Consider the following 25,208-nt stretch of genomic DNA (forward strand, 5'->3'; position numbering starts at 1 on the left):
GGCCCTGATACTGGCCAGTGCAGGGGCACTGAATGTCTTACTGCAGCCCCAGAGGGTAAAATTCCTGCAAATGCTCATGCAAGACTGTTAAAGTCACAAGTGTTCTGCCCATACTTAAGTTTTCCTTGCATAAAAGGCAAATCCAGTTCCATCCTCTGCCAACTGCAGCTGACTCAGGATGCAGTGAGGAGAAATATATCCACCTATTTAGTTGTACACAAAGTGAAACAAAACCAACAGAAAATTAGATTATATCTAAGCAGACTGCTGGACCAAGTGTCTAGTGCTCAGCCGGCAACCCCAAGGAGAAGGCACGACTTACCACGCAAACCCTAGGGCAAGCCCTGGCGACTCCAAGCAAGGCTCAAGACATGCTGAAAACCAGATCCAACATCCTTCTACGCATGCACTGCAACTCCTGAAACACTCGAGGGAGTCTATTATTTAAAATCAACGTAAACACAAGTTTTGTTTTTGGATTACCTTTAAATCGTTTTATGAAGTATTAAGGAAAATGAGAAATATATTGGTCATTGCTTAGAAGAAAAGTCAAAGCCTGTCACACAGTATAAAAAAAAATAGAAGAACCAGCTCAAGCACTTAAAAGTCATGGAAGGACAGAAAAAAACAGGAGAATATGGATAAGGAAATCTTTTAAAGGGTCTCCTTTTCTCCTTCATTTTCCTTTAAACAACTCTGCCAGGCCCCTTGTTCAAGGGCTTGTAACTCAGTTTGCTCGGCTTGCCTCGTGCCTTTTTTGAATGCTGTTCAGGCAGTCCTGGCATATGAGAGTTAAACGATTCCTACTACTTAGCTATGTTTCTAAATAGCATCTCATGAAACCGCAGTGAGCATTGGAGAGGTAAATGCTTGCAAATGACATTTTCCTACATTTATGTGCTGCCTGCTCTTCCAAATGGCAACAAAAGCTACAGACGAATGTGAAAAGTGCAGATTTATTCTTATTTTTATAACAGTATCCTCGAGAGCCCCCAGTGGGGACCCACGCTTACGGACCCAGGACCAGAAGTTTACGCACAGCCCCGTCCCAAGGACGTTTAGCATCCAAGCTGACAAGAGGCGACAGTGGATGCTGAACTGCAAGGAAGCGACTTGTTGAGGGCACTCAGCTGCTAATGGAGATGTCAGAGTGGGAGCCATGCACGCGGCTCCTGTAGCCGTGCTCTTCTTACCTTTCCTCTTCACATACAAATGGAAAACTTCTTGCTATCGGAGATAATCCAAAACACTGAATTTTTAGGTTTGAAGGAAGGGGTGAGACCTCAGCGAGAGGAGTACAGACAGACTTGGGAACATAATTTTCTCACAACTTTCTTGGTGGCATAAGGGGTATTCAAGAGTAAACAGCTATCATCTGTGTGTATATATTGAAATCAGTTTCAACAGCTTGGGACAGGCTGTATTATTTTGTTTACTCATTTGCATATAGTTTAGGAGAGATGGAAACAAACTGCAGAGACGGTTGCGATGTGCATTACTGGAGCAGATGGGCTCTTTGTGCGGGGGAATTCAGCGATCCAGATCGCCAGCTCTAGAGCCAGAAGTCCTCTCTCCAGCCACCAGACAGGTACAACAGCTGTGCCATCCCCTCCGCAGCACGCTTCAAAGCTGAGGTGGAGGAAAGAGTGAGTCCCTGACCCCTGGTATGTCTGCCAAAGCTGCTGAAGTGTTTCTTCTGCACTGCGCTATTTCTACAAGTGTTATTTCTTTTTGTTGCTGTGATCCTGTGGATCAGGAACCCAGGGTTCTGGGTGCAACGCAAACACAGAACATTTCCATTCATCTCAAGAATCAGCAAGTGCTTTCTACACAGACCAGAACAGTACTGAGACTGAATCTTTTCATCTGTAGCTGATGTAGCTGGATTCGAACTGACAAATCCGAGCTGAGATCTGATGCTGACTGCCCAGCGGCAGAGCTTCCTGTCTTTCAGGATTACCTTCACAGAGTGCATTCAGCACCTATCCCTCCCTGCTCCACTTCCACGTTCACCTGGTCCAGAGCGCTGCAGTGCCACGCACCAAAGGGCGCTGGAGTGGTACAGAGATGCTCCAGCTGGGCTAAAGAAGCTGTTGATAAACAATTTTGTCCAGCCGTACCCAAACCTGTGCACTCATCTGTACAGACACCTGCAATTGCATCTGTAAGGCAGTCTTAGGTAAGAAGTGACTTTCCCTGACACACTCATCACTTATGAGAGGCCCCGAGTGTCTCCCGCCAGGCTCCGAGTTCTCTCAACCCTACAGTTTTCACTAGGATGCGGGGATGACTCGGCCTATTGCAGGAGGTCATTCCCAATTAAAGCTGGTAACGATCCTCTCTACCCGACACCGTTCCTGTTCAGCTATTTTTCTGGTCCCCGATGACCTTTCCACGAGTTGACCGCACAATACTCAGCACCACACAAACAGCGTGGCCAGAATGAGTCAGCACAGGCTAGTGTTCCCTGCTAGCATCACAAAGAGGTTTTTAAGGTCTTTCTGTCATTTTGAAACGGAGGAGTGGCACACCCCAATTTTCATTTCCATAATCACCTCTTGCGTCCCATTTCTGCTATTGCACATGTATGTAAAATTACATTTTTATAATAAGCCTGTTCTAAATGAAGGGGAAGAGTGGCTCTCTTCTGAACAGCTCATTCCTCGCATCTTGGGAGGATGCAGATAATCCCCTAATTGGCATGTTTCGCTTGCCGCCGTGGTGTGCTCATTAAGAGGATTCTCCCGCACACCCCGCTGCACGGGGACACCTGAAGGAACGGCTGGGCAGGCGGTGCACGGAGAGACCTGGCTTTACACCGAAGGCAATGGTCAGCAAAGCCCTAGGAACATTCATGTGTGTTAATTAAAGGGAATCGGGGGTGGTCTGAAACCCTCAGTCCTTCCTGCGGTTAGCAGAATAGCCAAAGGCGGCTGGACAGAGACAATGGCATTTCACACCTACCCCGGGTGCCTACCGGACTCTATGCTCGTAACACTCCCAGGCATTATCTCAACTGGCTCCTAAGTGGACCCCTCGCGGCGAAGGTGGACACCGTACTGTTCGGATAATGAGCACAAACGGCGTGCTAAACTGAGCAGCGGTAAATCTGAATCTCTCAAATGCTTCTGAAGGAAGACAGCAGCACTTCTCAGCGTCCTGGAAGAGAATATATTCAAGAGAATTGTCCAAAAGACATAGAAGCCCATTGAAGAATGTTATTTTCTGGTAAATTTGGGGTGATGTGGGTTCCAAAATGGAAATCAGACGAGAGATAATAAGCATCTGAGTGGCTGAAAAAGAAAGCTTAGCTTAAACCCAATAGGTTCTGATTCTGTCAATTACGCACATGGTTAAAGCCATTAGACATATTTTGGCTTCCATAAGATTCTGTGCATGTGTAAGGAGATTAGGAAAACCAATTTATAGGCCAAAGGTCTGGCTAATAGCACAAGAGAGGAAACAGTTGTAGAAAGAAAGAGAAACCTTATAGCCTAGTCTCCAAGCTAAGCTATGAAAGCAGAGCGACAGTCTGCAGGCAGGGACCAGCTTTTGGCTGCAGCTGAGACAAATACTGCATCTCATTGCACTGCAGGAGGACAGGGGGATAAAGCCCCCGTGCTGCTATGCCAAAGCAACGCACTGCATTTGGCGTATAAGCTGGATCTGTAAGTGAAAGCAGAGAGAGAGCAAACAGCAGTGAGAATGAACACTTCTTGCCTTTGTACCCCAGGGATGCGGGAAGGCATCCGAGCCCAGGGCACGCTGCTCCGGAGCTCAGCTGCAAGGTCACGCCAACACCGCGCTGGTTTTGTTGTTCTGGAGCTGCCCCGTGTCAGCCCAGCTTGCAGCACACGAAGCGAGCACAGCTTTGCCTGCACTTGCCTCTACAGCCCTGCACTTAATAAAACCGAGGGACAACTTGATTACAATTTATCAGTATTTTTACAGGCTGTTTAGACAGCCAATTCACTGTAGCAGGCAGTCTAAAAGTATATACAGCATCAGGAAGAGGGGGGTCAAACTCAGCAGGGCCTCTGCAACGCTCCCCTGCAATAAATATAAATTACTGCTATGAAAAGCAGAAAGGGGAGGAAAATCATCATCAAACTTTTTTATGAATAAAGTGAATTTCTTGCTAGAAAATTTAACGTAGCCTTGTAAAGCATAAGGAGAGTGAAATATCACTTCAAGCTGCCTTTAAAAAAAGATAAAAATGGACAGCAATACGGCAGCAGCAGTCTTTTCTAAGGATCCTTACTGTAAAGAAAACTGGCAAGTTCAAGGACCTTCCTTGAAGGAATCAGCTGAGGCTCACAGGTAGGCAAAAAGACATGCCAAATGAGAAGGGGCGAAGGGGGGAAAGAAATGCTTCAGATGATAAAACATCAAATGGATGAAGAAGTGGAAATAAAAAAAAAAATCAGAACTGACTCATTGGAAAGGAGACAGGTGGCAAGCAAAGCTTCTAACAGCTCTCTGTTTGATATTCAGGCTGTTGTCTGATCCAAAGATGATGATGAAATAGTCCCAAGCAAATGCTCTCAAAAGGAAACAAAGCAAACCTTGCATCCACATAATTAGCAATCAACACAGGGAGAGAAGAAAAATATTTAAGTGCCTACCTGAAAGGGAATGAATATTGCAGCGTTGTGAAACAAAGCCACAGCCTGATGCACAGGGAAAAGTAGCCATAAACACCAGCTTTCAATGAGATCACAAGGTATAAATATTGACTCAGTAAACACAAACAGAGAGAAAAGCTGATTTTTTTCTTTCCTCTTTCTGAAAGGTCTGTAAAGACCCTGGAGTTCAGCGAACAAACTGTGCACATTATCTGTGAGTACCATACCCATACGTAACCCACACGCACAACAACAGGTCCTTTGCTTTTTTATAAACACGGCTGCTCACAAGTGGGGCGTTTTTGGCAATAGCTACTTCACATGAATAAGTTGTCTCACCGCGGTTTCTTCTCTTTTTGCAGAGGAAGGATGGTCTTGCAGGTGCGCTGGGTCTGTGGTTTCAAATTTTCGCTCCTCCAGGCTTTCCTGACTGCACAGACGTGAAGTCCCTCTAGCCACCGTGGCGGGTATTCAGAGCACGAATCCTCCAGTGAGAAATCTAAGCAGTAAGCGTTCCTGAAAATCTGACCCTAAATTCGTCTGCTACTAATTAAATGAAACACTTAAACACAAACTCAACCAATCATTAAGGAAACACTTGAAAATAAATGTTCAATCTCTCCCATGCTAAGGGGTAATGTAGCGAGACTCTCGACTACAATAAATTAAACCCGCACAACCCCTGTGTATAAAAAGTCCTGGATGATGCAGGATATCCAAAATGAGACCTCTAGAAGGGTGCTGCCTTTTTAAAATGCCTTTTTTCCCCCAGAAACCGTCTGACTGATGGGTCTCTGCTTCAAATCTCAGCATCAAACGTGAACATCACTTATGGTTCGTTCACCAGTTTTCTATTTTTCTTATTTGTTTTACGGCTACAGCTCCTTTTGAGTGGGTTTCAGATCTGGCATGCATTTGTAAATAGTTTATCGAGAGTTAATAAATTATTAATACACGCTTTAAGAAATTATCCGAAATCATATGCGACCTCTTATTTATGTGCTTATCCTGTTTTAAAATTCATCAATGATTAACTAGCACTTTTTAAACCTCTTACCAAATGTATCTTTAACACACACTGAGACAACTTAATTACTGCATTCGGTTTGAAATCTGGCTACACCATACCCGAGGTGAACTGTAAAAACAATGCTAAAGAAAAAAAAGAAAACTAAAGGGAAAAGGTATTTTCAGCTGAAACATGTTTTCCTTTGTGTTTATTACTCCTCTTGCATGTAAGGGTTTTGTTTGCAAGTCTCAAGCATTTGCAATTAGATAGGGAGAACTTTGTAATTTTGGCCTGAACTGCTACGAAACCCACTTCAGGTGACAGTAGGGCCTTTGTTTTAGGAACGCAACGAGACTTTCCCCCAGTGATATATTGCACGTAAGCAGCAGAATTAGCACCCGGTATGACTCTCAGCAGGGTTGTACTCCTGACAAAGCTTATCAGACAGCAGCACATGGTTAAAACAAAGGCTCGAGCATTTAATTGGACAGAAGTAAAAATAACCCCACTCCTGCAGAAGTCGAGGAAGGAAGAAGAGAACCCTTAGATTAGGTCCTTGGAAACGTCAGGATCAAATTCTTCTTTGTCGCCATCAAACTTTCAAGAATCTGGGAAGCTTTTTAAGAACCAACTGTACACGTTTCGTGCTGAACCACACTGTACGCAGGGTTTTGAGCCTTTGCTGGCAACGACGCCTTGATGTAACTGAAGAGGAATTCAGCAGTGTGATTTGAAGTATGTCAGTGAAGGAACATACCCACGTGCTAATTCAACTTCACATCCTTGGTAAGCACACACCAAAACTTAAATACTACTGCTGTGATGCTACGACGAGACATGGTTCGGAGGCTGGAGAAGCAGGCAGGAAGCCCGCTGCTTTCACCTCTGAAGTGCAACACACTTAAAATATCCCAACTGACCATCAGACATCAGTCCTTTTAAAAGGTGGCAAAAGACTGCACCCAAGTTGTGAATTACTATCGCAACAAGGTGTTAAGAAGTGCCTCTACCTGTACTACCATAGTCAAGATCCATCAAGCTTCTAGAGAATGATGCTACTGACAATTTTGCCAGTGGGACAAAGCAAACAAATGAAAGAAATCTCCACCTGAACACAGCCAAGAGTCTTATTTTACCACACGTTTAGTGACTGGCTCACAAGACTACTGAAACCTCTGAAGGTTGGTGGAAGCCTCTCTGGTCCTCTCCCCTCTGCCTGCTTACAGTCCCGGTGGTTTCAGTCCGTTTTTGTACGGCCGTTCTCATTTCTAAGCCTCTGGCCCCGAGACCCTGTGGCCTATCCCACAGTCAGTATGTGGCCAAGCACAGATTTTACCTCCTCACCTTCTTTGCTTACGATGCTTTCTCTACGATTCATGCTGGATCCCAACCCTGCCAGAGTCCCCAGACAACATTATTTCTTGAATTACGAGGTAATATAGCCGGGCCTGTAACCCAACGGCATTCTTTTCACTGCTTCCTACAGACTTGTAAAAATTTCAGTGAACATCACTTCGGCTTTTGCCTATTTCATCCATCTGGGAAGGCAGCTTTGCTGTTCCCATCACCAGAATATCTGATTGCTGGATCAACAGCTGAAGGCCAGAGCAGTATTTGTGAAGTCACTGGGATACCTTCTTTATTAAGAAGGGGCTTTATGTGTGCAAAATAATAAACCTCAGCACTAGATTTGTCACCCCGATGAACTGTTTGCCTTAAAGAATTGCCTTTATTGCATTCCCCATCTCGAATTCAGAATAACCACATATTTAAGGCACACAGCAGCTTTCGCTTCTGCTGCTTTTTGTTAAGACACACACAAGGAACCCCCGTACGTGCCACGTAAAATATCTCCCCCTGTTAACACCCTCTTTGACCACAGCATTAAGATTTAGCAGCGACGCTTTCAAAGCCCGGGTCTGTGCCTTTACTAATCGGGCACCAGAAGCCCTGCTGTGCTTGAGAAAGGTGCTTTACCACAGCAAGCTGAGCCATTTGCCTAACCCTGCTTTTTCCATCCATCTCTCTTTTTCTTTCCTTTCCCTTCCCAATGCTGGCCTGCTGTCAGAGCTGCTGCCGGCGGAGCAGGACTGCTGCTGCTGTGCAGGGGCTGCAGAGGGCACGGCTCGGCAGAGGGCAAAGCTCGTGCACGGACGATTCCCAAGCTTTATTTATTTATTTTTTTAAAACAGGCAGGGTTAAAACACTTCTGCAAATCCCCCTGATGAAGGAAGCGAGTTACTGCTTGCTACGGATGAAGAGAAATCATTTCCATTTGTTCACCTGATGCATTTTCAAAGGGAGCAGGATTTTCCCCTTTCAAGTGCTGATAACCCTGCCCAGTGATGCTGCTGTATCGCAAACTGAAAGACAGACTGTAAGTCCTTTCAGGTAAGGATTTATTTCAAAGCAATGTTCTGGGTCTGTGAGATACCTCACAAAGTAGGACCTTGACCACGAAGAGAATTCTAAATACTGCTCCAGTGAAAAGAGGTGGAAAGAAGCCGGCGTACTTAACTCCTACCTTCGGCTGCCCTGACGAAAATTGTCACTGATAGTTTTGAAGTGAGAGAAAAGTATTTTCTATTCAGAAATGAAAGCATCCGTAGGAAACATCCATTCATGTTAAAACTTTAGAGATAAGTATTAAAAAACGAAGTGGAAGTTCTTGAGTTAGGGATATGGCCGGCTAGTTATTTTCTTACAAATTTTGCAGGGTAAAGTTTTATTTATTTATTTATTTTTAAAGTATTTATTGGAAAGGAAATGCTCTTTAAAACTGTGTTTTTGATGTCCTGCAATAACTCCCCCCCCCACCTCCGCTGTCCAGGGCACAACCTGTAATTAAACTCAAAATGAAAATCAAAGAAAATAAAGCTTGCAATACAATTCTCAACTTCTGCAAAGGTCTGCAAGAACCTAGGAAGTGAACATAAGCCTTACTCCTCCCATCTTACAGACGAAGAAACAGAAACATGGGAGACCTGAGTTTGTATGCCCCAAATTGATCAGCGACAAAGGCTGAATGAAATGCACCTCTACAGAAGTAGAGGGAATGGTTAACGAATATACAAAATAAAAGGAAACTGCATGAAGATTGTAGCACTTGTAAATAGTAATTAAAAAAAAAAAAAGCTTAAAAAAACACCCAAGGAAGCTGCGTGCTAAGCCTGGCTTTCTAAATCAAGCCAGAAAGATACCCCTGAGAAGTACCTCCCAATACTTCAGATATAATTCAGATATAATTCAGGCAATGCTGAGAGCGAGGTAGGAGGTGGGAAGACGCGTGCTTGAAGGAGAGCACAGTGCGATGAACTGAGGCAAGGAGAAAGATCTGGGCACAGGAACAGCTCCGAAGTACAACAGGATGGCTTTACCCATGGCTGGTTCCTGCATGGCATTTCGGTTATTCTCGGCTGCGGAAATAACCGAGAGCTGAGCTAGCTCCAGTAAGCCTTCTGTAAATTCTTCCGACGTCAACTGTGAATCTATCTTCAGCAGTTTATCATGCCAAATTAATAGTGGAGAGTGAAAACTCCTGCCACTAAACTCATGATAAAAAATTCTTGGACTCCTGGACTCATTAATGATTTTTAATTAATTACCTGTAAGCGGAACATTTGTTACTTTTGCAGAACAGGACAGACTTGGAACCGTTGACAAATGCCTTCATTTTTGCCGCAGCTCAACTACCAAAATCCTTTAGTTACAGAAGCTCTTGATGACAGTCATTCTAGAATGAGATCTATCTGGCTCGAGCCCGTCTTCTTATGGGGATGGAGCTACCCGAACAAATCATCAGCAATCACATCCCCATTGAAGTATGGATTATCAAAACCAAAACAGTAATATTCCACAGAGTCAAGGCGAGCACCACACAATCGTTGGGGAGAGGAAAAAAAAAAAAAAAGAAAGAAAAAAAACAAGTATTTTCTTCAGGCTTTTTAAAGCAAACAAGTTTAAAAGGCCCAACTTCAGAGTATGACAGCAGATCCACAGTCATTACACTGGGTAATGAAGGAACCAACTTTCAGAAGTCTGTCTTAAACCAGAGCAACGTGATGGTGAGCTCTGTGACTTCCAAGTGAATGTAAACTTACTGCGCTGCTCTCGTGATGCACCTTAAAAGATATCTCATAGCATGATAAACTACAATTTTAATGCCATTACCTCGAGGTCTGTATCATTGTTTCCCGGAAATAAATATGGACATTGTCACGGAGTTTCTGCTAGCAGGTCCCTGCAGGTCGAGGCACAGGGGAACTGCGAGTCCCTTTGCAAAGCACCCCCGGAGAGCTCCAGGAGAGCACGGCAGGATCAGGAGTTAGAGATGAGCAGCTGGAGACCTCGTGAAAACCGGGATGAAGGGAAGAGGAGATGGAATTTCCATGTGTTTTTTTGTGGTTTTGTTTGTAGCCTCTCTTCAGTAGGCTGGATATTGTATTCGGACATCCTGAGTGACATTTTAAATATCAGATACTTCTTCCTCTCAGATGAGCTTAATTTCTTTGAGAAGGAAAGGAATGATTTTAACAGCTGAGCAGCTATTTTTCACTGCGAAGGTTATTAACCTTTGGAACAAAGTATTAGAGAAGAGGAGCCTTCTCTCTAAGTCTCCATGAGACTTTTGTGGAGGCACTTTTTAGTTGAAACAAGCTCCTGGTTTTACAACCACTTCAATTTCCCGATGGTTCTTTGGCCCTTGATATACAACAGGGCAAATCAGGTGGCTAACAGCCTCTTTGACTCTAATTTTCTTGATGTGCATCGGCATATAACACCTCCCCTTCGATCTTCAACAGATATGGGAAATAGCAAATCCGCTAGGTATACTTTTTATTTAAAACCTACACGGAAAACTCACTGAAGCAGTGTTAATTGTAGTCCTTTGCCTGTTAGAGACCTAAACAAAGAAGTCTGGACCTTGTTTCTAAGAGCTAATATAATAAATGTTTGGGAAGTAATCATAAACTGAAAAAGGTTAATCAATTCCTCAGATTGCCGAGGCTTCATGCACACTGGGACTCTTAATATATTCCACAAATAAAGGTAGGCAAAGAGAGTACCCATAGATTTTGTTTTCAAATAAAAACTTCAAATAATTCCAAATTGCCCGTAGGTCACTTCCTTTTCTGATTTGTGCGATTCGTGTTCCAAATGCAAAACCCCACAAACTGCCTTCGTTTCCCCCTCCCACTTTGCCTGTGACATTGATGTGGCTTTTTAAGCCAGAAGCCTAACGTATGATTTAGACAGGGAAAAGAAAATGATAATGCTGGGAAAAGAAATGGATCGGAAATTTACATTAAAATCATGCAATTTCACCGCGCTGCAGAAAACTACCGGGACCAGGGAGCACCTGAGTAGCTGTGAGTAAGTCTCTGTTGCATCTGAATATAGTATAGACATTTTAAAAGAACTAAATAGGCATGTGCTAATACCACACCAACACAAAGCAGACCACTTCAGACAGGCTTTTATAGCAGGAACAAAACAGACTCAGTAGGAGTCCCTTAAGGCTCCCGACAATACCTTTCTTCTTTCGAGCTGAAGTAGCAGCTCCAGCCCCAGCCCTGCTCCGCGAGCCACCGAGCAGGGAGAGAGCAAGAGGCAATCCTCCCCTGCCGACCTCGGTGGAAGCAGATGGGAGGGCAAAGCCTACGAGACAAACAGGAGAAATTTTCAAAGATTTAAGGATTGGTTTCACTGCTTAAATTCTAATGAAAGTCAACGTGACCTTGCTTTCTTTCCTTTTCTGACAGTTTGCAATGCTCGCACGATAAATTACCGGCGGAGCCGAGAACGGTCCCTGATTCCTGAGGCCCCCGGTCAGGCTGGTGGATCTCAGCTCGCCTGCCAAGCTCGTGAGGGCATCCTCCAGCCGTGGAAGGCAAGGCTGAGCTCTCCCCTTTATATTCTCACATCTTATTTCACTCTGAACCATGCCAGTCAGCACGACACGTGTCTATACACCACAGTTCAAGTAATGAAGTGGTAAGGTTTCGTTGTATAATTGGAAGAGCAGGAAGGATCCGGAGGAGCAGACAAAGATTTAGCCCGAGGTTCTTGCATGAATTAGAGCTATAAACAGAGTAAATTTCAGTGTGCAGAGCTATATTAAATGGGAGCAATGCATAATTGCATAATGGGACAGTGCATAATGCAGACGTGAGGATGTTCCCACTAACATCGTTTCTCCCTCGTTCGCACACACCTGGGAGAGAGCTGCGCTCAAACCACGGGAGAGCAAAGGCTGAGGCAACAGCTTTGCGCAAATTCTTGCTCCACTACACCACTTGTGGCTCTCCTTCCTTTTTAGGAACAAGGATGAGAAGGACTTTAATCTGAATTTGTTTCCAAACAATCTGTAATATTATTAAGTTGTTCTGTCTGTTGGCAGTTACAGCACGGCAATTATGGCCCTCCTCAAGGGAAGGGCTACCACTTGGGAGCAATAGAGGAAACTGTGCTGAGAACACAGAGACCTCCATTTCCACAAAATCTTTGATGAGACATAATACATGGAAATGAGATTGTAATTAAAACATCTTAGGACTTGTTCTTTACGTATGTATGTTTGTGCATGTGTGTCTACACGCAGGCACCGAACATCTGTCCCGACCTCCAGTCCTCCTTAATAACGTTCTGTTAAATTAAATGGATAATGATGACCCAGAAAAATCATTTCTCTCATCTCCACATAATGTGAAAAGTACATGGTAATTAACTAGCCTTTAAGAATGACACTGTCGATTATTTCAGGACAATCAAATAATAGCAAAGAAATGGAGTCTGAATGGGAAGGCCAGTGTCAGATGTACAGTTTGAACAATAGTGGTTTTGCCTGTCATTCATACCAAATTACCGCAGGAGGGGGGAAAGAAAAACTATTTATAACCTGTCAGTCTCAAGAAACCACAATTATGATGATTTAATTAACACATGGAGAGGCTTCAGGCAATCACATCGTTCTAAATTTAAGAAGTAGCACATTTCAGGCCCAAGATGATTTAGAACATTAACAAATGCTAGTTGAACCAGGGCAAGAATTTGATGGCCTTGTTGGTTCCTTTTAAAGCATCCATCATGACACAAAGATAATCCAAATGGATGTGTTAGCGGAAGATGAGAGCAGTGAAGAATCATCTGGGGTTTCAGAGGCCATCACACAGAGGGAGAGCTGATTTTTTATACGAGAACTGAGTTTGAAAATGAGCAAAGCCACACAACTCAAGTCCATTCATCAAAGACACTGTACGCATTAGAAAAGTTTGAAAAAAAAGTGGAGTTAGGATGCACGAGGGTGCAAGGCACTAAGAGTGAGGCTGACCTTCCCACGGAGACCTTGACGCTTGCTCTCAGTGACAAGTAGGTCCTTCCCTGGCCTGATGCCCAGGGGAGAGTTTTATCTGAGCGGAACGGCCTTTTTCCCACACAAGACACAGCTGGAGTCATCCACTAGATAGGATATTTTCCGAGGTTTCTTAAATCCGGGATCTCAGTCCTCACTCATCAACTCATCTCCTGAAAGTAAACTGCTCTTCAGGTCTCCGTTTCCACTTTCTGTGCCGTACTCATCCGGATCACCCACTGCATCCTATTCTTCCCAGCATAGATCGATTCCTTCGCTATTTTCATACGGTGATTGAACGTGAGGGTTGTCAGCTGCTACTCAAACACCAATAGTCATAGTAATAACACTAGCACCGCACTGAGATTACCATCTTTCACTTCGTTACTGCTTCCTTCTTAACTGGATTAAACTACAAGGAACAGATAGGGAAAGCCTACTTCTTCCATACAAGCAAAGCAATACGCCAGTGTATTTGTTTATGAAGAAAACTAGAGTTTACATGGAACAAAAATAACGAAGCTTCTGCCTTAAAACAGGTTCTTTCATTGTCTGTCAAAAACTGGAGATCAAGATTGCTTTTTCCACAATGTGTTTTTATATCTGTATGCAATAGGAAGCATTGTGCACACCCCCAGTGCTGAATGTATCAAAAGATCTTTGTACACTACATAATTTCCAAGCGCTGCCTGTTGCAATGAAGAACATGCCACATTCCCACAATAGATTTAATACACGCTGACTTCTCAAAACCATGTAATTTTTCTCCTGATATAGCACTTTTGCAATGCAGTTGAAATGTTCAGACACAAAATACTGAATATTGTTAAATCACAAAAGAACTTTGAAATTTCAGTATCGGAATCAAAACTCATGTATCAAGGTCAGTCTTCCCTACTCAGGTCTCTACACAAACCAAACACATACAAGCACACAACAGCAACACCCCACCTCTGATCGTGTTACTCTTCCCCATGGGTTAAGAACATGAACGTTATTTTTGCTTCTTTTTTTCTGTATTTCAAAGGAAATCAAATAATACAGTGAGAAGGAAAGAAGAGAAGAAGAATGGAACTTGAACAGCAAACAGCTGTTGCATAAGATCTGCGTGGTGCAGAAACTAAAAATCAGAAAAATGTTACTTATCTGATGAGTGTTGAGATCTACAGATTAAAAATATCATGCATAACTTTTTTTTTTTTTTTTTGCCATAAGTATAGGAAACAAAAAAGGTAAGTCCAAGCACCCTCACCATGCCATAGGATGTTACCCACTGTCAGAGACTGCCTTGGAGCACAGAGCTTTTAAGGAAAGACTTTCTGGCTTGCCAGCATCTATGAATTTCTTATGTTGTAGCCAACAATATTTAGATGTATCGAATGAACCCCTTAAAATAATAAACTAACATACTTGAACTAAGAAACGATGATCCTTGTGGGTCCCTTCCAACTCAGATATTCTCTGATTTTGCTGTAGCTACAACATGCCATGGAGGGTAAGAGCTTACAGATGGTCACCGTAATCTGGCCTTTCACCTTTCCTACCTTCCCCAGTCTTGCAGGCAGAAGGATTTCCACCCGAGCGCCCATGGCAGCTCTCCGGCTGCTACATCGACTAGCAAGAGCTTTCTATTTCCTTTGCACTTTTACATGACTTAAAAAGGCAAAGACGAAACCAATTCATCAGGCCAAGAAGGCAACGTTCCCACAATTAACCCCCTCCTGCCCCATCCCTTCCACAGCATCCTCTGGCTTCTAACAGAGCTGGAATCTGCAGCTCGGTGCACAGGCAACAACCCCCAGGAAATCCCTACCACTGATCCAGTCATCATCTTTTTTTGTAGACAGAGAAATCTACAAGCAACCGAAGCTTATTTGGCTGTACACCAGGCAGATGTGCTAAAACCTGATGAGTGTCAAACCTGTTTACTGCTGCAGCCCATCTGCATTCGGTCCCCAAAATACCTGCCTTGAAATGCCCGAACGCCAACCACGCAGGAATTTTTCGTGTCATGATGTTTACAGCACGGATGGCACGGAGAGGGCTGCCCGCTTCCGCACGCCGAGCAGCTCTCGCTAGCAGCACGTCCCCTCCTGAAAGAACCAGGAGGGCCATCTCGGTGGAAACCCCACACCTGCGCAGCTGAGACCTGAGCCACGCTCTCAGCGCTTGGAGAAGTGCAGCTCCCTCCTACCAGGGTCTCACCGTCTGCCAGGAGTTTGTGTCCAGGAGCATCCCTGCCAAAAAGCGGAGTAAAGCGGCGCGTGCGGAGCGTGGAGCAGCTCCGTGCGGTCCCGAGCAGGATCTGTAAGGTGACAGCCTTAATACCAAGAATCAGGTCAACCCTATTGTTCTGGAGAAGAGTTTGAGGAACGTTTCCAGCAGCGGGGTACTTACTAATAAGGTTGTTTGCCTCCTTTAAAGTGAGATTTTTGTGTGCGCGCACGTTTAAAAGAAGAAACAAATGAATAGGTTAGACAGATTTCTCCCTATTTCTGTTAGCGTTCTCCCTCCTGAACCGAAGCACATAATGGGCTAAAATTGATGGTTTTTTTCCCCCTCCTTAAAATACTGGCAGCACATCACAGAGCTGGAGCAGAAGCAGGGGTGAGAGAAAAGGAGAGAGATGGAGAGGGCAAACTGCATCTGTCACAATTCCAGCAACACAGGAATCCTTCACGGGGCCTGAGCAATGGTTATAAAAGGAATACAAATATTTTCTGCTCGCGTGCAAAGCTTTCACAGCGCAGCATCCTCTCCGTTCCACCAGTCCTCGCTGTGCATAACACAAACGGCAAAGTTTCTAGCATATGGACAAAGAAAGGGGAGTAGAAGAGGTGGGGAGAGGCAGGAGGATGCTGTCCTGCTGGTTACCCTCCCAGCCCAGGGCTGCTGCAATGAGCCCTCAGGGCAATTTCAGAGTTCAGTCATTAGCTGCCAGCCTCTGGCTGAGCCGTAGTGGAGCAAAATGCAACGGCTGAAACCTGCTCAGGGAAGTCCCACGCCTGTGAAAACCTGGGAGATGGGGGTTCAGCTTCCTCTGCCACTGGTTTCTCGCACTGCATCAGAGCACATCACTTTCAGCAGCTCAGCAGCTCACGTCTTGCGAGACCCAACGTTAGATCCGCTCATCTCCCACCCAGGCACCTGAATGAGGATTGTGTAAGACTTCCCGAAGCGCTCAGCATCCTCCTGCAGCTCCCTTTTCAAATTTACAGCCAGCGTCTCAATTGCTGCTGATGCGCAGCTGGCTGAGCTCTCCCGGAAATACGGCCAGTCATTTTGGTAATATCTTTGGGAAATCTCACACTCTGCAAGTGCTGAGCCCTGAAAAATTTGCCCCCGTGCATTTATGACTACATTACCAGTGCTTCTGTAGCACAGCCTTCTCTATACTGACACGAGGCTTGCAATGCTAAGTAGAATAGCAGGATACAGAAGGCTCTGAATGTTAACGAAGTCTTTGAGGGTAAAACAAACACAAATTTCTGTCTTTGGTCCTAATCCTGGAGACATTTTGAAAATTTACTTCCTCCTCCAACCTCTTACTGGTCCTGTGCCTAAAAGATTTCACCTCTGAGCCACTTCAGACGTATTTCTTTCAGATATATTGCACCGAGGAGAAGCCCTAGCAGCTTAGCCTTCGCTTGCTCTCCAAACACAAACAGAGCTTATGACAAAGTTTCTTCAGATTGATTCCCCCTTCGATTTACATCTGCAGCAGGACTTCAAGGTCCATTTAAAATCACAGAGAGGCGCAAAAGAGGAGGAGCCGTAGCACCAAAGGCTATGAGAAAGGTGAATGAACAACAGCCATCCTACAGCCCTCCAAAACAGTCACTGGAAAGATGACTGCACTTCTTTTGGCCCTGAAACGAAGGCAGCAGGCTGTTCCCACCTCCTGAAGTCTTCTCCTTGCAATGCACTGCCTGGGGAACCGCCTTCCTTCTCCGTTATCCCAAACCATCCAAAACTCAAGCCTCTGCCACGGAGTCCTTGCTAAATATGCTTTATAAAAACATAAGGCTAACGGAATGCTGTCACTGTTCTTAAAAAAAAAAAAAAAAAAAAAAAGAAGAAAGGAATCTGCCAAACCACAGAGGGATTTCTCTCCCTATGTCCCGTAAGCTCCTGCTCAGCCCCTGGGCATCCCTTCCAAAGCTGTGTCACAGAACCACGAAAGCCTCTGCAGAGCTGGAACCTTGCACGAAAGAGCATCTGGGCAACGGAGACGATTTGCTTTCTTTCCTTTTTGCATCTTGTTCAAAACAACCCAGTATGGTGTTTAATGCATGTATAATAAACACCAATGGTGTGTCAACATTTCCTGTTCAATTAGGCTCAAAAGGAGGAGGTCAACAGCAGCCCAATATGTTTGCATATGTTAGACTCCTTTACCAATCTATTTCTTCCCACTGGCAAGAGGGAAGCATGCAGAATTCAAAGCAAACACAGTTTTGTGCGACTGATTTAGCGGGGATGAATACAAGTGACAACTGCCCTGGTTTTCACTCCCATGAAAAACACGGGAGCATCAGAGCAGCCACTTGCTTGTACATGACCAGGTGGGCTTGTTTGTAAAATGCTGGGGTATGGTTGGACCTCCAGAAGCGAAAGTGTAAAGAGGAACATCACGAGGGCTGTGGCAGTTGTCTCTCAAAGGGTTTCGCACCCAGTGTGCTCAGTTAACACACAAAAGATGTTCACTTGGTTGCTTTGTAGCTGCCAGCCTGAGAAACTGGAGATGAATAACCCAGCAGAGGGAAGGGAACATTTCTGTAGCAATGTTCCTGCTCCCCACGTAACCTCAGTGTGCTATAAGCAGATGTTTTGCATGTGCTACGTATGGAATACATAATGTTACAGCTTGCTTTATACAATTGCTTTCTATGCTCCCAGAAGTTCAGCAAATGTACAAATAAATATGAGAGAGAGGGGGAATAAGATGCACTTGCACAAAGCAAAGCAAGTAACAAAATGAGATAGCAGCAGTCTGCTAACTGGATGCTGAGAGCCAAAATCATAAGCATCCAGTTATTTTAGAAAGCTTTGCCAATAGACTAAATAGAATACCACGGGCCAGGTGTCAGTGATTATAATCCCACTGATGCCAAGAGAGTTGCTCCCATTTACAGCAAGCCTGACTTTGGCTCTCCCTCTGCAGTGCAAGAAATAATTCATAAAGCACGGGCTCACAAAGGCAGCCTCGCAAAGCACACCTGCATGGAAGGACCCAAAGCAGGGCAGCCCTGGCACCCCTGGGAGGCTTTGGTGCAGCCCAGAAGCTGTGCTGAACTTACCACCACGAGCACCTGCTCACACGTGTAGCTGTTTTATAAAAAAAAAAAAAAAAAAAGCAGCTGCATAAATGCCTAAGCATCTTGTTTCAGCGCCAGTTCTGCCATGGAAAGCAGGCGGGTTGTACATGAGATGAGCTGGACGTGCCTAAAACCAAAATCAGCACTGTGAAAGTAATGAGCATGCCCACACAACCCTAGGCCATGCTCAGAAGCTATTCATTATCACCAGCTTCCAACAAAAGAGCATCCTCGGGCATCTTTCCCAGGTTAAAATGGAATTAACCTGTTATTTCTTCCCCCAGAGACACAGCTTTTGGATGCCTAAGGTGCTTACAGGTACATGGGGAGGTAAGCATATGAAAGCAGACAACTGTTTGAAAAATATTAATAAAAGAGTAAAAGCAACAAAAATATAAGCACTGAATTCTGCAAAAGGCTCTGCTTTCATGCTGTAAGCAGGTACTTGTTTCTCTCTAAGCAGCCCTTTTTCTGGGGGAAACCTCAGGCTGAGACCAATGAATTCACAAGTCGGACCTACAATGGGGTGGGCCCGTGCTAGGACTCACTCGTCCCAAGAAATAGTTTTTCCCCAAGTATCTACATCTGGCTTAATTAACTATTAATAATGAGATGTTCCATTTTCCTTCCCCCCCCCCCCCCCCCCCCCCCCCCCCCCCAAAACAATGCCTTCCCACTGCTGAAGATACTCCAAGGATTTTTTTCTCACCATTTCTAAGTTCCGTGCAGCGCATATCTGTCCTTTCACAAGTGGAACCTTGTAGCTATGGAGACGAAGGATGTTAAATCCAAGCTGAAGATAGTATTTCGGGGGGGGGGGGGGCTCGTGGTTGCTACATGCATCTTCGGTGATCTGCTGCTTTCTGCCTCCTGAAGTCTTCCTACTAATAGCCAACAAGTAATAAATCACCAGGCAAACACAGGGGGTACGTGCTCCCACTCACAGCCTGGGCTACATTGAGTACAGGCTCCTGGATTTCCACCACAAGTAAGAATCCCAAGGAAAATGGGATAAAACACGTTGAGCTCTGCAAACCTGCGCACCAGCTGAACTTAACCCGAACGGAGCAGCTGGGTAAAAGTGCCGTGGCACTGCGCTAGCACCTGGAAACCAGGTGAGCTGGGGTCCCCTTGTGTTTAAAGCTGTGTGTAACACTCAACATCAGCACGAAGAAATGTATGCCATACCGACCTGTTACTGGACCTGGGAGGACTCTTCACCCTTTCATTTATCTGCCATAATGCAAATTACCTGAATTTCAGTCTCCCCAAACAGCACCCCTTGTCTTTTGTGCACTGCACTCATGATCCAAATTCTGTTACAGATTGGGGTTTTGCTACAGGGACTTTCAGTTAAGGCACGGGGATTCAGCTGTCCTCCAAACCATCTTGTAAATCACACAGAGCAGTACTGCAGCTAATGAAACTTCCGCGGTGTTAAATGCGAGCAAGACGAAAAGACAGCCTTTCAGGTAAAATTAATGCTCCCGGTGACCGCCAAAGAAAATTCCAAGTAACTTTGTTAGCATCCGTTACTTTCTACTTGTGTTGTTAACAGGAAAAACAAACCAAAAACCAAAACCCCACACCTTCAATGGCATGATACTGGCCGAGATGACAGGGGTATGACAGGCGCTTTTCTCTTCGTGAAGACAAAACCACTCCAGAGACTGCAGCCCCACAGCACATGCTTCTGCTTTTTCCTTCCCCTTAGCTCTGTGGTCCAAGATCAGCTAGGGACGTCAGGTGCCAAACACAAGACGCCTTGCAGAAGCCCTATTTTCTCAAAGTGCAAAACATCCACTTTTCAAAATTCAGGATCCCGGAACTGCAGCTGCTGAACGCTGCTCGGCGTTGACATCTTTCATTCTACCTGGCTGTCAAAGAAGCTGCTTAAAATCTACCGTCTACCACAGTCCATGCAATTTGTAAAAATGGACATGAATAAAAGTCAGCAAGCACGTTGAGAATGTATTCAGGTAGGATGCCCACGACCAGAGCAGAGAAACTGGTCCCCTAAAACCACATCACGTGCAGGGTTAGGTAACAAGAACTGAAACAGGACCGCGCAAACCCTCCTCATCAGGTGTTTTTAAGCAACTGTATTCACAAGTGAAAACATTTCCTCCATACAGGTTAAGTGCCAGTTACAATACAGCAATGAAAAAACACGGTATTTTCTTCCAAAATAACAGACAAAAGAAGCACCATGAACTTTTCCTGTTTGTATTTCCCATGTACTTGCTAAGTCAAAATAATACTGCATGCCTAGTACGTAAAATTATTGACTCCAGTAGAGTTGGGTCTCAAGGTAAGCCTTCAGTTTCAACTAAAATACATTAAAACAAGTAAGACATCTCTCTCAACCCAGATATTTGTAGCTGTATCATTCAACTTGGGGCCTTTGCAAGGCTCAAGTTCAGAAAAAGCTAATGAGGAAGCACGGATGTTTGTGCTTATCCAGCAAAACAAGCACATGCTCAACGCCAAGGCTGTGCTGCAGTCCTGTTGCCCCCAGGTTTATTCCTGAACCACATAGAAAATGCAAAAAAGCTTAGGCATTAGTGCTAAATACATCAGAAAACCCTCAAAATTTGACTTGGGGTCTGGATTAGAGAGGTTTCCATGCTTATATTTCAAACAGAAAAGGTTAACTCCTCTGTTTCTAGCGATACACCAAAGATGGGACTCTTGTGGTCACTGATAATAAAATGGGAGCAAACGAGAAGAGCAACACTCCTGATGCCTTAATCATAGTTGTTTGCTTCAACTTCATCTAATTCTTTCAGTCTGAATTGTTCAAAAATCATCGCCGCCACCTCCCTGATTGTTATAATTTAACGAGATAACCTCTCATAATGAGCAAACCCAAAAGCAAAGACAACTCATTCATCTTTCTAGCATTTAGAGACACCTCAAGAGCTTCAAACATTTACCTCTCCTTCCCAGCAGCTGAAATGGTTTTAGGAGGATCATGGTTCATACCTCACATTCCCTGGAGCCAGAGATGGTATACGTGCAGGGCCCAGATCCATTAACGGATACATCCATGGTCTCAGAGTTTGTTGGCTTGTAGTCCACGTAATACTCCTGTAAAGGGGAGTTCATTTGCCTTTCAGACTCTCTGGCCTTTTTCCTGCGCCTCTTCATGAGAGAGTGCTGCTGGAGCTGTTTCATGCTGGCTGGGTAGCGCTTCCACGACACGTAGATAACCAACAAAATCATGGCCACGGAAAGAAAGAGGGCCACGCTCCCCGCGATTATTTTGTGAAAGGAAACGTGCTCGTACTCTGGCTCCACTGCAGGCGTCGGGAGGTCTGCAGAAGGGCTCGGCATCACGGATGTTGGCTGATTGCTTTCAAGTTTGGAAACGGTGGGTTTAGGAATAAAGACGGGTCTCTGAGGGGTTTTGGGCGCCTGATAGGATCTCTCAGTAACCACCACCTGGATTTCAGCACAGATATTATATGTTTCCACGGCATCGCTCACTTTTTCGCCCTGGATATGTTTAGGGCCTGCACATATCATAGTGCTCTCTTTATTTCCCTTGAAATTCTTTAGCCAAGTGAACAGAGGGCAAATGCTTCGAGTACATTCCCACATATTTCCGGACAGAGTGATGGAGATGAGCGAGATCCACGTGTTGATGGTCTCCTGAGAGATGTTGGTGAGTTTGTTGGAATCCAGGTTCAGCTTTTGGAGGTTGGGGAGGCACTGGAACGTCCCGGGCTCTATCCCTGTAATGTCATTTCCTGATAAATCCAAGTTGTGCAAGGAACTCCAAGTCCACGTTAACCCTTGGCTGATAGACCGGATCCTATTCCACTGCAAGTAAATCGAGCGAAGGTTGAAGAGGCGTGGGAAGTGGGCAAAATTGATCTTAGAAAACTGGTTGTGCTCCAAATGGAGCTCCGTCAACTTCAAAAGGCCAGCGAAAGCATTACGGGATAAGCTCCGCAGGCGGTTGTAGCCCAAATCCAGAAAATCGAGGTTTCGGCAATCTTGGAAAACTCGGATCGGCACGGTCTTCAGCGAGTTAGACCGCAAATGCAAGATCAAGAGTTTACGGAGGCCCTTGAACTGCTCGGACTGCAACACCTGCAACTTGTTGTACGAGAGGTCCAGGTTGCGGAGGTTGGGGACTGGGTGAAACGTTTTGTTGTGCAGATGGGTAATTTTGTTGGAGCTTAGAATTAATTCCTTCAGCCTGCGGATCCCCTGAAATGCATCCTCATCCACGGAGCTGATGTAATTATGGTCAAGATAAAGCCATATGAGCTGATTCAGGCCCGCAAACTGATTTGATTTCAGCTTCTGAATGCTGTTGTACCGTAACGATAAGCCTTGAGACCCTCCAGAAATATTCTGAGGGATGTCTCTGAATGCGTGAGATTCGCAGTACACAATCTTGCCATCGCATCTGCAGTTCTTGGGGCAAGCTCGCTGAGCCCCCGCAAGCATAACAAACAGCACCATAGGAAGTAGCACTAACACCACACTCATGCCTCTCAGCTGCTTAATTAAATGGAAACCTACAATATTAAAAAGAAAACAAATGTGCATTGTAAAGCTATTAAAATAAATCACCAACAGATTACTAACGTCAATGGGGTTTCTAATAAAGCTTTAGCGAAGCAGTGGATTTGGAGGACAACCTGTTTGCATCCAGTCTTGCACTTTTTGTTGTATAAATGCCTGTCCTTTGAGTTTCTGGCTTGCCATCTCTCCTACCTGCACCATCACCAGTCCTGCTCGTGTTATTCAATTACTTTTGTGTGATTTATGATCCCTTAGAAGGACCAAGAGCCTGTTTTCTATTCACTTTTCTCCTGTACATCATCTCTCAATGTTGCTGCTATATCCTTATCACTAGATGCTGAGGTTTTAACAATAAACATATTTGTCAAGTCACTGTGCTGAATGCTCCATAGTGCTGGAAAGGAAATGAGCCAAAGCTTCTGCTATTTACGTGGTGCTAAATATGTTCCTTGATAAAAGCAATTGCAAGTTCAATTCCTCCGAAGATTTCTGCAAGAAGTGAGAAATTTACTTATAATAAAGTTCGATCCATCTTTAAAATACGTATTTATTGCAAAATCAAGAAGTAAAGGCTCTACTTTTTGCACTAAGTTATTTTTTTTAAGACTAGGTTTAAGTTGCTCATTATTTTCACGTACCTAAAATATATAGAGACGTACAGAAAAAGTTCAAACATAGAGGGAAGTATACTATATAATGCTAGCATGGGAGCTGAATACCAAGATAATGTTAGACGACATTTCTTTACAAGGAGTCTTAGCCTTAATACTGATGTGAAGTTATCTACATGTAGCTGTGAATACCTACACATTTACTGCTCTGGGTATACCTCTATTGCATATCCTCTGTGAAAATATACATACAAATACTTACGTATAAACACTGCCTTAAGAGCAGCAAAACACAGAAAGTTTAAAGGGGTATATTTGGATTTCAGCTCTTCCACAGCTCTATTGATTTTAAGATTTTTGCATTTCAGATGTCAAAATTCTCATGTAGTACCAACGCTGTTGCATGACCACAGTGATATTTTCTACATTCCTTGAATAATTACGAATAGGGTTGCGGGGGGCTGTCAGAAAATCCAACACATACGCACGCTTTCCTTAGCCTGCAGTGATTTGAGGGCTGATGCCTCTGTCCAGAGTTGCAGTCTTGCCAGGAATTAAGATGCATTTTTACAACAGGAAATATTTCAAGGGCTGGGATCTCCTTGATAAATAATTACTTTATTATTTGTTGCAAAACCATCCTTTTTTCTTTTTTTTTTTTTGCTGCAGTTATTTAATCCGTTTTTAAACCAATTGGCAATCTACGAAGTAATTCCTAATCTAAAATGTCCCTGACTATGTGACTCTGCCATTCACTTTAATGGTTGGATTTTTTATTTAAATCGTCATTTTTTTGCTACTGCCTGTGTGCCAGCAGCAGCAGCCAGCTAGAAATATGTTCTTGCTGTTACAGACTTGGGGGTTGGGGGGAAGGAGGGAGAGAAATAAACCTGTCACACTTGAAAAAATAAGACTGGCAAATGACTGCTGGAAATCCAGCAGCAATATTAGGGATATCTTTTCAAAGACCAAATGAGCCTTTTCAGAACCACCTATACAACAAAATCCCCCCCCCTCCCTTCTGCTTCCCACATACCGCAAAGTGTTAACAGCCCTTTCTGACAGCCTGAATAATGCCGCTACAGGCTCATCGAATATGAATATAAAGCCAGGAGGAATTTGGTGTGAGCGTGCCTCATGCATGTATGTACTTCTCTGTGTGTCTGCAGGTGTGTGGGTGGGTTGCACAGACGGCCAACGCACTCTCCACAGCCCTTAACTCCGTGCATGCATTTACAGATTAATTACATATAAAACCACTGCAGGAGGAAAGGTGTGTTGGGGGGGGGGGGATACATGATCTAAAAATACAATAGCAAGTACAGTGAGTCACCTGGCAAAGGAATGCACTGCTGCTGTTTAGGCTGTTTTCCTCTCTTGAAGAGCTAATAATCCAACTGAAAAATATACCATACAGCTGCAGCTGTGCTAGCAAACAAACAAGAAAAGTTCACTTACCCATCCTTTTGTCATCAACAAATGCCCTCCTTTTCCTCTCTCCAGCTGTTTTCTTCTCTCTCTTCCCTTTTTGCCTTCCCTTTGCCTCTCTCTTTTTCAAACCGGTCTCTTTTGCCTTAAACCAGCAGCATCTTCATGTCACAGCACGGTTGCCACTCACATCACCGCCATCCAGCGTGCATGCCAGTAACCCACACAAAGTTCCCTAGAGAGGACAAGCAAGAATTTTGGGGATGAGGAAGGGAAAGGAGAGGGAAGGGGCTGGGGGTGGGGAAGACAGGACGAAGGATGGGGGGG

General features: G+C 44.4%; 1 protein-coding gene and 1 long non-coding RNA gene across 22 annotated transcripts in view; one reads left to right on the plus strand and one right to left on the minus strand.

The window, feature by feature from the left end:
• The window catches only part of LRRTM4 (leucine rich repeat transmembrane neuronal 4), a 284,146-nt gene that overhangs the window by 187,701 nt on the left and 71,237 nt on the right, over window positions 1-25,208 (minus strand). For 20 of the 21 annotated variants that reach the window (XR_010826614.1, XR_007157409.2, XR_010826615.1 and 17 more), the window contains 2 exons: window positions 24,912-25,116; window positions 21,289-22,835 (listed from right to left, as the gene is read on the minus strand). Coding sequence is in view for 17 of the 21 variants with exons in the window: in XM_066983265.1 (XP_066839366.1) it covers window positions 21,289-22,835; window positions 24,912-24,915 (1,551 nt within the window). In the remaining 4 variants the exon portion in view is untranslated. Of the gene's footprint in view, window positions 1-21,239; window positions 22,836-24,911; window positions 25,117-25,208 lie in introns of all 21 variants that reach the window. The other variant, XM_066983274.1, reaches the window with a different exon arrangement.
• LOC125179724 (uncharacterized) lies at window positions 19,113-20,160 on the plus strand. Its single transcript, XR_007157420.2, has 3 exons — window positions 19,113-19,418; window positions 19,629-19,775; window positions 19,862-20,160. It is a non-coding gene; the product is annotated as an uncharacterized lncRNA (long non-coding RNA).

This window comes from Anser cygnoides, chromosome 26 (assembly GCF_040182565.1).
Source record: "Anser cygnoides isolate HZ-2024a breed goose chromosome 26, Taihu_goose_T2T_genome, whole genome shotgun sequence".
Lineage (NCBI taxonomy): Eukaryota > Metazoa > Chordata > Aves > Anseriformes > Anatidae > Anser > Anser cygnoides.